The sequence below is a fragment of the Sebastes fasciatus genome, chromosome 22, assembly GCF_043250625.1.
Source record: "Sebastes fasciatus isolate fSebFas1 chromosome 22, fSebFas1.pri, whole genome shotgun sequence".
Lineage (NCBI taxonomy): Eukaryota > Metazoa > Chordata > Actinopteri > Perciformes > Sebastidae > Sebastes > Sebastes fasciatus.
In genome coordinates this window covers 8257415-8270849 of record NC_133816.1, presented here as the reverse complement: position 1 = coordinate 8270849, position 13435 = coordinate 8257415, and the positions used below count along the sequence as shown (strand labels likewise).

At 41.1% G+C, this 13435-nt stretch overlaps 1 protein-coding gene across 2 annotated transcripts in view; it reads right to left on the bottom strand.

Annotated features, from left to right (window-relative positions):
• Positions 1 to 13435, bottom strand: part of LOC141760889 (zeta-sarcoglycan-like) — a 49859-nt gene that overhangs the window by 30883 nt on the left and 5541 nt on the right. For both annotated transcript variants that reach the window (XM_074623986.1, XM_074623987.1), the window contains exons 2-3: positions 10187 to 10381; positions 4301 to 4402 (exon numbers count right to left, since the gene is read on the bottom strand). In XM_074623986.1, the coding sequence (XP_074480087.1) occupies positions 4301 to 4402; positions 10187 to 10381 (297 nt within the window). The remainder of the gene's footprint in view (positions 1 to 4300; positions 4403 to 10186; positions 10382 to 13435) is intronic.

Sequence of the window (13435 nt, the reverse complement as noted above, 5' to 3'; positions counted from 1 at the left end):
AGGAATCCACTCGTATCAATAATGTCATACTAGCCTGTCGGGAAGGAGGCTAAATAATGCTCCAAATCTATGCTACATTTTGGCAAGGAAAAACTAGCATGGTGATTTTCACAGGGGTCTGTTGACCTCTGACCTCAAGATATGTGAATGAAAATGGGTTCTATGGGTACCCACGAGTCTCCTCTTTACAGATATGCCCACCTTATGATAATCACTTGCAGTTTTTTGCATGCAATACAAATGTGTTATTTTTGCCTATTCTAAAATGATGTATATCTGGTGTGTTAAAAATGTAATAAAAAAAAGAAAATAGCTACATATCGCTTTGCTTACAGTATCGCAATATATCGCGATATATTGAATCGTTACCACTGTATCATGATATATATTGTAACGCCAGATTCTTGCCAATACACAGCCCTATCACTAATAGGGTGGAAGTCGTAGCTGGAAAGAGTCAGAGACCAAGACGTGCAGAAATTGTATCTACTGTACTTCCCCAGCACCCTGCCTGCCTTCATGTCCACCTGCTGTTTGCATCAGTGGCCTTTAACCGTGTGCAATCGCATCAAAGGCTGCAGGCTAAACCCTGCAGCAGATTTTTACATCTCTAAACACGTTCAAGAAGAGAGAAGGAACTAATAAGGGAAATCAGCTCCTGTAGTTCTTAAAATGAATAAAATACAACATTGCAACGGTCCATGATTGAATTTCACTAGAATACATCAATTTACAAAACACTAAAAACATCAAATGTCAGTGGACTGACCACTTTGCTAAAAAATGTATCTGCTCATCAAATCTAATTTGGCCTCCGTTGTCCTCAAGCAGCGGCAGACATTATTACCCTAATGCATGTGCAAACCAGGAGCTATTCCAAGACAAATCACCAAACCCAAGACTTGTCTCCTTCGTGTATTCCTTTCAAGTGTTTGCAGAAAGTCTAACGGAAATCAAAAATGCATTAGCTCAATAAGATAAAATGTGACTTTCTGCAAAAAGAAATATTGTATACTAAATAATTCATATTTCATTTAACTCTTGACCAAAACAGAGGCGTAGTCTTTGTGGATTCACAAATGATGCACTTTCTGCGATATTCAAAATTTGAAAAGGGAAGGTTCGGGAAGTAAAAGAAACAGAAAACTGTGCAGCAGTTTGTAGTAACATATCCAGATGAATAAAAACCGAGTGTCTGACAATTTGACGTTTCAACCAATAAGCAGCCATTACACCAGCATTGCCAGAAACCAACATGTTCTGCCAATGCCTGCAACAGCCATACTAAAAGGTTCACAGACAACATGTTTGTCTTTGAACTAACATTACTTGATCTTCCCTGTTTGAAGATTCTGTGTGAGGAAAGTGACAGGGGTGAGAAATGCCTGCTCAAACATTCGGTTTCGCAAACGCTTGAAATCATGAATGCAATGTTCCTCTGGCAGGTGGCAAGATTTCTAAAGTATGAAATTGCAGCCCTTTGTTGCTTTCAGATGGGTGAAATCTCAAGCGTCAAACTGCTTTTGCATGCCTGAAATTACAGTAGTACTGTGGCTTTCACGTGTGTAATTATATGTTTGAAATTTTAGGTGTAAACTGGATTTCAAAGACTGGTTGTCCTGGCAAATCTTTTTCATGGTCCTCATATTGGCTTCTTTTCGCCGTAATGATTCACGTGTACGGGTTCTGTGGCATCTGTAAAAGCTGACAGACTGATGGATGAATGGATAGATAAGGAGACGTGCATAGGGGGAGCCCCCAGGGTGAGGAAAAATAATATACACAATATTCCATCCATCCATCTGCCTGTCAGATTTGACAGACAGCTCAGCAGGAATACGTGAAAGCTACTGCAAAAAGAGGCCAACATTATTCACGCGTATTAAAACGATCATAATATTGAGTGTCTGTAGTCCAAGTTACACTTGAACCTTCGAGCAGGAGTGCCACACAATGCCTGCAATTTCAGATGTGAACGCAACAATGGGGCTCTAATTTTTAAGTGCTTGAAATCAACTCTGCACTTCAGATTTCGCCTGCCAGAGGCACACTGTTACCAAATCAGAAGTTTGGAGAGGCAGCTGTGACCGACTGGGTTCACACACAGCAGGCAGGAAATGTGAAGCATCAACATTAAAAGGCACTGCAGTCTGCACTTTGCCACCATAGTGTGAAAGATACAGAGCGAGATGGATATATTATATAACCCAGTATATAGTCTGTATGGTGCATGGTAGGGCTGGGCGACATCATCATCATAGATATCATTATTAGGGATGCATCGATCCGATTTTTTCAGTTCCGATACCGATAACGATGCCTGAACTTTGGGTATCGTCCGATACAGAGTACTGCCCCCGATACCAGTGTTTAATTAATAAGCTCTATGTCTCACTGTGTGGAAGTGAGTGGGATCATTCTGTTATGTGTAAGGCAACATCAGGCTTGATTTAAACATTGCTTTCCTCACTTTGTAAAAACAAAATGTAACAAATAAATACATAAATATACATTTATTTAATTATTTATTATTAATGTAATAAATCGTACACCAGCAGCTTGGTAATTTTTTTTTCAAAATTAACAGGAATTACAATTCAGGTGCATAATTGCAGTTATATATAAAGCTGTATTGAATTGAAAATACTCTATTGCAAAATATCAATGCAAAATTGGGTCTGTAATTCAGAATATGACTGCAAATGACCTGTAAAAGTGTCTGCAAACTCCACAAAACACATCTGTTGTACTGTATGCATATCTTTTTTTTTTTTTTTTACTTGGCAGGGATTGCAACCACCGTAAACCGTTTGTGCAAAGTTACCAGCTCTCACTTCACAAACTGCTACTGAGAGCGCTGATTCAAGGGGCTACTTAGCCTGTAATTTGCTGCCAGCTATCAGAGTTCCTGCCAAAAACACTGAGGGAGTTATTTCCACTTGGTATTCACAGATTACGGCTTCAGTCATTGCTGAAGATTCAAAGCACTGATTGATCCACGAGAAGTAAAACGAAAGCTACTTTGAGTTCGGCCTCGACAGCAGCTCGGGACTCGGTGAACATATAAAAAAAAGAAATAATCATACTATATTTAACTTCCGCGGTGCACTACAGAGTTCACTGCTGTTTGTGGTAATGACTTATTGATCAGCGGTCGTTATCTGACTGAAGAACAGCACTGTGCACTGTGGTGTAAACTCATTGGATAACCATAATCCCCTGCTCTCGCAGTGCTTGACATATTTCCTCAGGTGAGAAATATCGAGTGACCCACAGAGATTTTTTGTCCTGCAAATATCTCTGGTGCCGGTAGATAAGGCGGCCACTGCACAGCCTGTCTGTAAAACAAGACAGTAAAAATGTCTGCAGGTGGTATTGCGCCGGGAGAATGAAATATTGGCTTTGTCCGATGTTCGTTTGGGCGTCTGCTATGGCCTTGAGGTGTTTGCTATTGCTAAGCGCCGAACTGTTATATTTAAATCAACATTTAGCTCCAACTAGGAGATCAAAGAGCAAGAGTGGGCAATTTCCAAGTTGTTTCCAAATCTGCTGTGGCAAATTGTACCCACTATCGAAGCCACTTCCTCCGTCGACGTCCCTCAAAAAAATCAAATTTACATGGAACCCCAGCTTCCAGTGCTTGAAATTGCTTTCTGCACCATGGCTAATCACTGAAAAAGGGGATGATCCAACTGAGCGTCTGTGATTCGTGTGGGAGAAGGAAATTTGGATCAACTTTGCACTGGAGCTGTGTTGGTTAATCTACTAAACATCAAAGAAGAGAGAAAAGGGAGGGAGGAAGTGGAAGAGGGGAATTTATCGCGTGGGCTTGATTGGAAATCCAGCGGGGGGACTCTGGTCCCTCTGTAATCGTCTGTAATCTCCTGTAGGGTTGTATGTGGCCTGAGAGGAGCTGAGAGGCAGCCTATTACCCATCTCCTGCCGATGGGAGGCCCTGATAGTGCACTGTTGGTGGATGACAGGAAATGAGGAGGAGGAGGAGGAGGAGGAGGAGGAGGAGGAGAGGACGGAGAGAATCTCTCCCATCCAGGCACAAATATAAGGTAACATCAAAGTTATCATCAAGTCAGAGCTCCGAGGGAAGCTGGCTTTTGTTGCAAATTAATTGATCATAACTTCCTCGACATTGTGAGATCAATACCAGCTTGTCTGCAGCTTTGGAGAGAGCTTTCCATGCGAGGGATTTTCACATGCCTTTCAGTCGATGGTACTTATTCCTAGTTTATCAAAGTATTGATCTACAGGCAAGTTGTTGAGGAGAGCAAAAGGAGCAACTTACCCTTCTGGACTGGATCTCATTGACGTAGAGAGGCAGGAGAAACTCAGAGACTCCCTCCATGCGAATCCCGTCCTGCTTCAACTGAAGGTTTCCCATCCCATCCTGAAACACAAATCATCATCAGTGATATTGTGATGAGCAGTGTTGATTTAAAAGGATTATATCTTCTTCAATGCATAAAACATTGAGTCCTGCTGTTCGCTGAACTGCATTAGGAAGAGCGGGAGCGGCTGCGTGCCAGACGGGCAGAAGCGTTGAGTGACAGGGAAGAAGTAGGACATGACATCGAGGTGACAATGCCACAGACACTCGGCAGTGTCAGGGTGACAGGCTGCGTGCAGTGGGAGGCTGACTGAGGAGAACCAGGCTAATGTGGCAGCTGTGGATGGGAATGTTGAGGGGATTCATGGAAATGACAAAAGAAAGAATCGGATTTATGCTCATGCAGATTTAGATTAGTTGGCTTAGAGCTGATGTTTACATTATTTGAATGCACTGATTTGATGCATCAGGTAGATAACAGAGTCGATGCTAACCTTATCAAGCTGACTAAGTATCAGCCACACATGATCAATCCATGTTAAATACAAGTTTTCTCATCAATTTCATCATAAAACTCAGTATTTTGCTATGCAAATTCGTTTTAACGCCACTAATTAACTTAACGTATTAACGTAACTTGCAATTTTTAGGTTGTAGTGGGTTTAAAGCTAGAGTGAAGATACTGGCATCATATGAAACTAGAAAAACCTTAGGCATACATGCCAACCATGTCATACTAGCTTCGCTTGTTTAGTTAGTTCAGCGAAAGAGGATAAATAACACTCTAAAGTTACACTAAATTTTGGGGAGGAAAAACTGGCATGGCCATTTTCAAACGGTCCCTTGACATCTGACCTCAAGATATGTGAATGAAAATGGGTTCTATGGGTACCCACGAGTCTCCCCTTTACAGACATGCCCACTTTATGATAATCACATGCAGTTTGGGGCAAGTCATAATCAAGTCAGCACACTGACACACTGACAGCTGTTGTTGCCTGTTGGGCTGCAGTTTGCCATGCAGTACCTGTGAGGGTTTATGGACAATATTTGTCATTGTTTTGTGTTCTTAATTGATTTCCAATAATAAAATATACACATACATTTGTATAAAGCAGCATATTTGCCCACTCCCATGTTGATAAGAGTATTAAATACTTGACAAATCTCCCTTTAAGGTACATTTTGATCAGATACAAAATGTGCAATTAATGTTTGATTAATCCTGATTAACCATGGACAATCATGTGATTAACCGCAATTAAATATTTTAATCTACTGACAGCCCTAATAAATAATGATCCCAGTGAGATTTACATTTCTGAGCAATGATATTGGATCAGTACTTGGTATCAGCAGATACCTAGAGTTGAAAAGAGAAAGTTGGATTGGTACATCCCAAACTATATGCATCAAAAAACTTGACTAAATTGGCCTTTCAGAAGCCACCTTATTAGATAATACTAGTGTATTTTCAGGTTTTAGTTCCTTAACTCATTTCTGAATACGGGCTGTAGTTTTAGATTTTTAGACGCATATTTCCTACTGACCATTGGTTTTCATTTATTTCTATGTGGTGTGAAAATCAGTTAGCGAGCTCTTGAAAGCTGTGTATCCATCACCGTGAGCATCAAGTCTGTGTTGATTTTTATTAAAGATTTCTTTGCAGCCTGTTAATTGCGGTTTAAGTGCGTATTGATTTTAAAAGTCTGCAGTGAATTACCTCAAATAATTACGATGTAACTTTGACAAAAGGTTAATGCAGGCTTGATGCTCGCCGTGATAAATTCCACAACTCAAGCAAGTTTTAAGAGTCTGCTACTTTATTTTCATATTGTAAAGGCGTAAATAGAAGTCAGCGGCTGCCTGGAGAGTAGGAAACATAAATCCAAATTTGTAAAAACACAGCAGCATGGTTTGACAGATGGTTGGTTGTGACTTTAAGTAAATGGGCTGCAACCACGGGTATGGTCATTTAAAAACGTATGAGCAGCAGAGCAAAAGCAACGACTGCATTACATTTAGATGAGCTAGCTGCGGGGACATCCTGATCCAATCTCAAAGATCGGTATCGAGGCCGATCAAGGTGAGGCTTAATAACGTAATAATGTACTTGAAGTGTGCACTGTGCAGCTGCATTATCTTGGAAAATAGAAGTATCGGATCAGGACACGGTATAGGCGCAGATACTCAATATTAAATGACTCGGATCAGGATCAGGGGCAAAAAGACTTGATTGGAATATCCCTAGAAGCACGATTCTGCAACTTCACTGCATATTTTTCACCTCATTTATATTATTGAGGAACTGATTTGGTTGCAGATAGTTCAGTGGAAAATTGGGCAAGGTTATACCTTTCCACACCACAATGAGCAAAGTGAAGTTTGACTACTTTGTGAGGATGTGAGTGAACAGATGGGCCCTGACGGATGAGTCGAAAGAATCCATAGTGCTAGCAGCACAAATGGATGGAGATAGTAAATTATAGAGGCGAAGTACAGCGAGGAGAGCTCCATCATACATGGTAGAGAGCCAGGATTGGGGGACAGACGGGAGGACAAAGTCAGAGGAGCGGAGGAGGTGGGTGGGGAGTTATTTGTACTGTATGTCAGCAGCCAGACGTTAAAGTCACTCCTGTGCTGAAGTGGAGGTTATGTGGTGGGTGTGACGAGTTCAGTACAAGCCGCAGTCAGTCAGATGAGTGGGTGGGTGGCAGGACAAACGGGAGGGCGTTACGACGGTTCGGTCGTGACGTGCTGAAGGCCTGGATGAGTTCCTCAGCATCAGTGACAGAAAGGAAAAGAACAGATAGAGGCGATGTTTCTGAAGTGGAAAAACAACAACTGGAAGGTTTTTGCTTTGCGAGATTTAAAAGAAAAGTCTAGAGACAAAGACACCCAAGGTCACCCTCAAGTTGTTTTGTGAATGACGTGGTTCTAACCTTGTCACTTTTGAACTTTACAAGGCTTCTGTATACTTCATTTTGATCCAGTGAAGAGGATAAGTTGTCAAAGATGGCACAGACACAGACTAAACAGCCATTGCAACTGATTTTTCCAGACAAGTGAAGAAGTCAAGAATGAATGAGTCACACATCCAGGTGTGCTCGCGAAATGTATTCTGTTCAGAAAAAAAAGGGAAATGGTAATGGATGTAATGGGTTTGGTTTTTGAGCAGGAATTAGCAGTGGAGTCTGCATTTAAAGCACACAAAGAAGCATTTCATGTTTATTAATGTGTTCCTTTGTTGTCTTTTGCAGGACATCTCAAAGTCCTAGGAACACATTTCCATTCTATTTGGAAGACATCAACACATTTTGGAACCTCGCCATCTTAGATTTCTTTGATTTAAAGCAGCTTTTAAACATAAAAGGTCAGTTTGCTTGTTATGTGGGGTGCTAGTCAGCCTGCAAAAACAGGTGTTTTGTGTGGCTCTGGGGGAAAATAACCCTGGAGACTACTCTGGGACTTCAACTTTTTAATGTGGGCATTGGGTGCATTCATGCAATTTCGGCAGAATGAGAAGATCAAGAAAAACTATTCTTACTTGGGAGGGTTCATGCATTATTCCAAGGTGGTTAGCCCTTGTGCTAACCTTGTAATCACACCAGATTAAAAAGCCTACATTTGCTACTTTTGTTGTGTTATTGGTAGCCGTTTTTTTACCAAGTGAAACCAGACACAAACCAACAGGTCCTACAAAATTATCTGAATCAATTGTATTAGGGTTAATATTGGATTTCATCTTGATGTAAATGCCAGCGGTGGTGCATTTGCAGCCATTCTGCCAACAGTTTGTTGACGGATGTCGGTAGTTCTTTTCACCAAGTGGCAGATATCGACGTGAATGTTTTTTTCCCTACTCCTCGTAAACTGCTCGTAATTACGGTTTATGGTGCGAATGCAGTAATTTACTAATCTATCATATTCTTCATAAGCATAGCACGCACCTATAAGATGAAAGTTCATGTAACTGACTCTTAAGATTTGAGAACAACTTCATTGATCAGATTTTGTGTGTGATGTCTCCAGATCGGTGCCAGAAATGGTGAAACTTTTGGTGTTGTCTGGCAGCTTTTTTTGGAACAGCGTAACCGCAATGACATCTTTAAAACTGGGAAACAATGCTCTCATGCCAGGATGTACAGGTTTCGACTATAATACCAATACGACGGGGTGTAGTTTGGCACGTTGTTTTCTTATTGAGCTGCCCGAGTCCTGAGAGATGGGGAGCAGCGAAGTACATTTTCTGGAGCGACACCAACAGCACTGATAAGGTCTTTTACTCGTGACACAGATTGATGGGAGGCGAAGGAGTAGAGGAGTGATGGTAATAGTCAGGGGACGCATCCGTCACAGGGGGAGAGGGGGGGGCGGGGGGGCGGGGGGTTGAGGGTTTGCCATCGCGAGTTTGTTGAAAAAATGCTAAATTGTTTGCATTGTCCCTGGAAATGTCACAGGAGCTCGCAGCGTCTGCCTGTTTGGTTTTCGTTTGAGATTAACACATTCTGTGTCAGCTGGTTCTGCTGCCAAGTCTTTTCCAATTCTTTATCAAATCCACATGAGACGAAGCACACAACATGAGATTTGAAATGGGCCTGCATGAATAAAGACTTCCACTGAGGCTTTGTATTGAGGTCAACATAGAGAAAGAAAGGAAAAACCTATACTTGATCTACATACAGTAAAATTATTAATTTATTAATGTCAGCTGACAAACTCTGAGTCAACAAACCATGCAATGTAGCGGATTGACGTTGATATTGTCATTATTTTAACATGGCCCAGTGTTGGTAATAGATGCTTTTTGTTGCCATGTTTTCATTGCGTTTTCATTTGAAATCCATGTCATATTTTCTGAGAACACAATATAAGACAATATTTGTTTGAGTCTCGCTGTGCACTGTATGCAAAGGGCTTACTGTTTAATTTTCTGCCCTCAAAACACATTTCCAAATTAATGGTTGCATTCTAATTAATGTTATGCAAGTGAAGAAGTCTAGCTCTAAGCCTTTTTATTGTAAGTCTACAAGTCTTCAGAAGGAATTAAGAAACTGATCATTGCATTTGACAATGTACCCAACTAAAGTCTCTTTAAAATTGTAACTTCTTTTAAATGATAGAAACATCTTTAGTGCTAAAAATGCAATACAATTGTTATGGTATTTGGAATATTTTATATAATTTCTCTGGGTTTTCTGTTTGGGTTTCTGCATTGTGTGCTCTTTTCTTTGTCCAGCCATGCAAACTACAGCTGCTCATGCTTACTACTACCCAAATAAAACAATGCATTGAAACAAATCATCTCTTTGTTCAAGTGGACTAGTTCTCAAATGAAAAGTCCATTAATTGATTAATCAATTGACAGAAAATAATGTCACAATTCTGATAATTACCTGATCATTATCAAGCAAAAATGCCAGGAACAAATGTAAGGATTTGCTGCTTTTCTGTTTTATATAACTGTAAATTTAATATGTTTGGGTTTTAGATGGTTTATCAAACAAAACGAGGAATTTGAATACATCGCCTTGGGCTCTAGATAATTTTGATGGCCATTTTTCACAGTTTTTTTGGCAACTTTATAGACAAAACAGTTGATCAATTAATTGAAAAATGATGTAGAAATCAAGTGATAATGAAAATAACCATTAATTGCAGCCCTATAATGGAGATTTTTCCAGGAAACACTAGTTAAGAACAGTAAGTAGTGTCACACCAATTCACAATAAACAGCAGCTATTGTAAAGCTAACTCACTCACGAATATGTTGCATATTGTCATTGTGTTAAATAATAACTAACAGACTCGGATTTATTTTAGGCGATGCCGTGCTGTACTCACCACTGAGAAGTTCATGACCTTTATGATCCAGACAGTGAGGGCCAGGTTAACTATCATGGTGACCAGGAGCAGCAGCAGAAAGAAGTAGAGGCATCTCTTCCGCCAGCCGTACAGCCCCACCGGGTACACGGCGTCACAGCCTGGTCGCTGGAGATGCAGGGATTGGGACGCGAGGATAAACTGCTCCTGGGTAATCTGGAAAACAAACACAGACAGGAGCGTTTATGTTAGCTGGCTGTCGAGAATATATTCACTGAACAGAAGCAATCACATATTGTTAGCGGTTATTACCTTGCAAGCTAAGCACCACTAAAAATGACTCTGGCCTGAGGCATGGCTGGGTAATCTTACAATTATTTTTGAAAAGTGGTGCTACTCCATAAAGAGCAAAAGGTGAGAGCAAGGCATGGATTCAAGCTGGGGTATTACTGAAACATACCATGCTTGGTGATTAAATGGAGTGAGAAGGGGATGTGAATACACTGGGCAATTGATTTATTTATTGTTTTAATAAGGGTTGCAGATGTGTTTTGGGAAAATTACTATTTTCCGTTGTTTGCAACTTTCATAATGACATACCTGGGTACACCGGCCCTACACTCTTTTAGAAATTGAACCAGTAGCAGGGTAATTCATCAAACTCTGTGCCTAAAAGACAAGGTCATTTGGGTGGCTCCATTTTATTAAAAGAGATAGCAAATCAGAGTGCACACTCTGGAAGGAAAAAAAAGCCCAAATGGTGGTGTTTCATTCGGCAGGAGAGGGGAATCATCAGTCAAGATTCATCGATTACAAGTTAGCGATCAAGTTGTGGGAATATCTGGCCCAGAAGCAGAAAAGCTGTTTAAAATTGCATATTTACACTTCTTGGTTTGGTCAATAAACAGAAAGTTACGGTTCTGAAAAGCAAGGTCCTTGACCGTTATGCTTGTATTTACGTACTTTACAATGAAAACTAATTTGTATGGATTTAATAGTATGCCACAGCTTTATTTTCAGTGCTAATTACTTTTTGACATTTTGTCGATCGGGATCCCTGTGCTCACAAAGAAAGTCACCATGAGTGACAGCTTCCTGCAGCTGATCTGTTTACTGCTCCACTCTGGCTGAGATCTTTCTAATGTTACAGGAATACATTTCACATGCCACGCCATGCACTGAGCAGGCTTTATGGAGCTGTGTCCAGCATAAATGTGAAGTCCATGACTTTCTTAAGTAAAGGACATCTCTAAAGCCCAAGTCTTCATGTATCAAATTTCACATTATGAACAAATTACAGGCTGCTTTTCTCTACCACTCAGCACGAATGAAAACAGGAGGTGGATTATGAGAAAAGAGGGTCAATTTGGTGCCAGAGAAATGTTCTCCACTCTGCCTGAGTAACTAAGTGCCTGCCAGCCGCTGAGAAGCTGCTACACGCGAGCTCTGATCTGAGATCAGAGAGGGATGATGTCTGTCAAGTGCGGTCGTCCAGGCGAGGGCGAGCGGTAGCTGTTCTCCAGCCGATCGTGACTGCGGGCTGACAGTGTGAAACTTCCCCGTCACAGGAGTTGCGAGGCTGGCTGAGCTCTGAACTGTTCGGCTCAGCTGTTGTTGGGAGGAATTCATACTGAGGCTGCCTGCCGTCCCAGCCTCTTACATAGATAATTAATAGAGCGAAGCGCCTGCCGGTACAAAACCAAGATAAAATGTCCAGCAGCAGCAGCAGAATGTTTTATTACGTCCAATTATTATCAAAGATTTTCCTCATACTTCCAAGGAGCAACTATTAATTCATCACGCCAGTACAAAATGCTTTAATTGCGTGAAACACGCATCTATAATTGACACACCTGTGCAGTTTTCCCAGTGGGACACCAGCGGTGTAATGGATGCATAACTCAAGTCAGAATCCATGATGCTCCACATGCTTTATTCACACTCAGTATGTCATTAGCATAGCACGCTGATGGCAGGTATCATTAGATTGTATGTTTTTCCTGACAGGCTCTCATTAACTGTGGCAGAGCGAGCACATATTGTTTAGCTCAGCAAGTTAAAGACTTTTTTTCCCCCAGACTAACTAAATTACTTCACCCAAGTTTAAATAAATATAGAAACTGTTACCTGTGCTCCTCTTTACCTCATCAGTTCAGATAACGCTGGAGTTAACTTGCTTACAGAAAGAGTAATGCTATAGAAAGTGTCTGTTTTGACACCAAGACACAAAATTTCAGCCTGTGATGGTACTTTATGAAGCAATATCTCCTACAAAATGTTTACAAAGCCACTACAATATAATGTGTGCCTGTGCACTGAAGCCTACATTTCCAAATCACTCCCATAATTGACAGAGTTCCTTGGAAGGGGCATGAATGATTGGACAATCTCTAAACCAGAACAATAATAACACAGGGTAATGCACTTCCAACATGGCATCTAACAAGAGTCTTCCTCGGCCTTCCCCACAACTTTATGACGGTCTCCTTGGACCAACAGTTTAGGTCACGTCTGCAAGCGGTGGCAGATGTCTCACAAATGGATGTTGCGACTTTGCAGCAAATACAAATGACCCATGTCGCTGGCCTAGAAATGTCAATGATTCCAATTTAACCAGTGATACAGCCGAGGGACAAGAGCTTTAAGAGAGGTGCTTACACAAAGGCTCAATATAAACTCTCAATGCAGTGTCACAGGAGACTTTTTTACAACCACAATGTTAAGTAAAACCACACACTGAGTTAATACAGATCAACTTCCAAGATGTATCCTTGGACTAACTCGAATCTAAAGCACTCAAAACTTGCATACACATTCAAATAACACCAAGAAAAAACGGTTTAAAAACCCAATCTTTTAGCCTACAGCCATGCCCCTGCTGGACAGATCGGTCTATTTTCAATACACTGTTGCTAAGGGAAACTTCAGCACTTGTAATTTCTATGGCAACCCACTGTTCCCAACGATAGTGGATCCTGTGATTTCTTTGCAAGAGTTTTAATGCATATATTACCCCGGTCGAGTCATGCCTCCTAAAGCTGGGTTATTCACAGAGCGAATGGAGGAGTGCATAGTGGCTGGCGTTTTGTCAATGTGTCATTTCAGCATGCCGCTCACAGCTGACTCTCGCAAACAAGCCCGACTGGACTGATGGAGATGTCCAACTGCAGCGGGCGTGAGAAACAACTTTGACTTTTCAGAAACAAAATATTGATTACATAGCGAGCTGGCGGCGGCACGTCACGCCATGTTGAATCCCATTTACAGTAT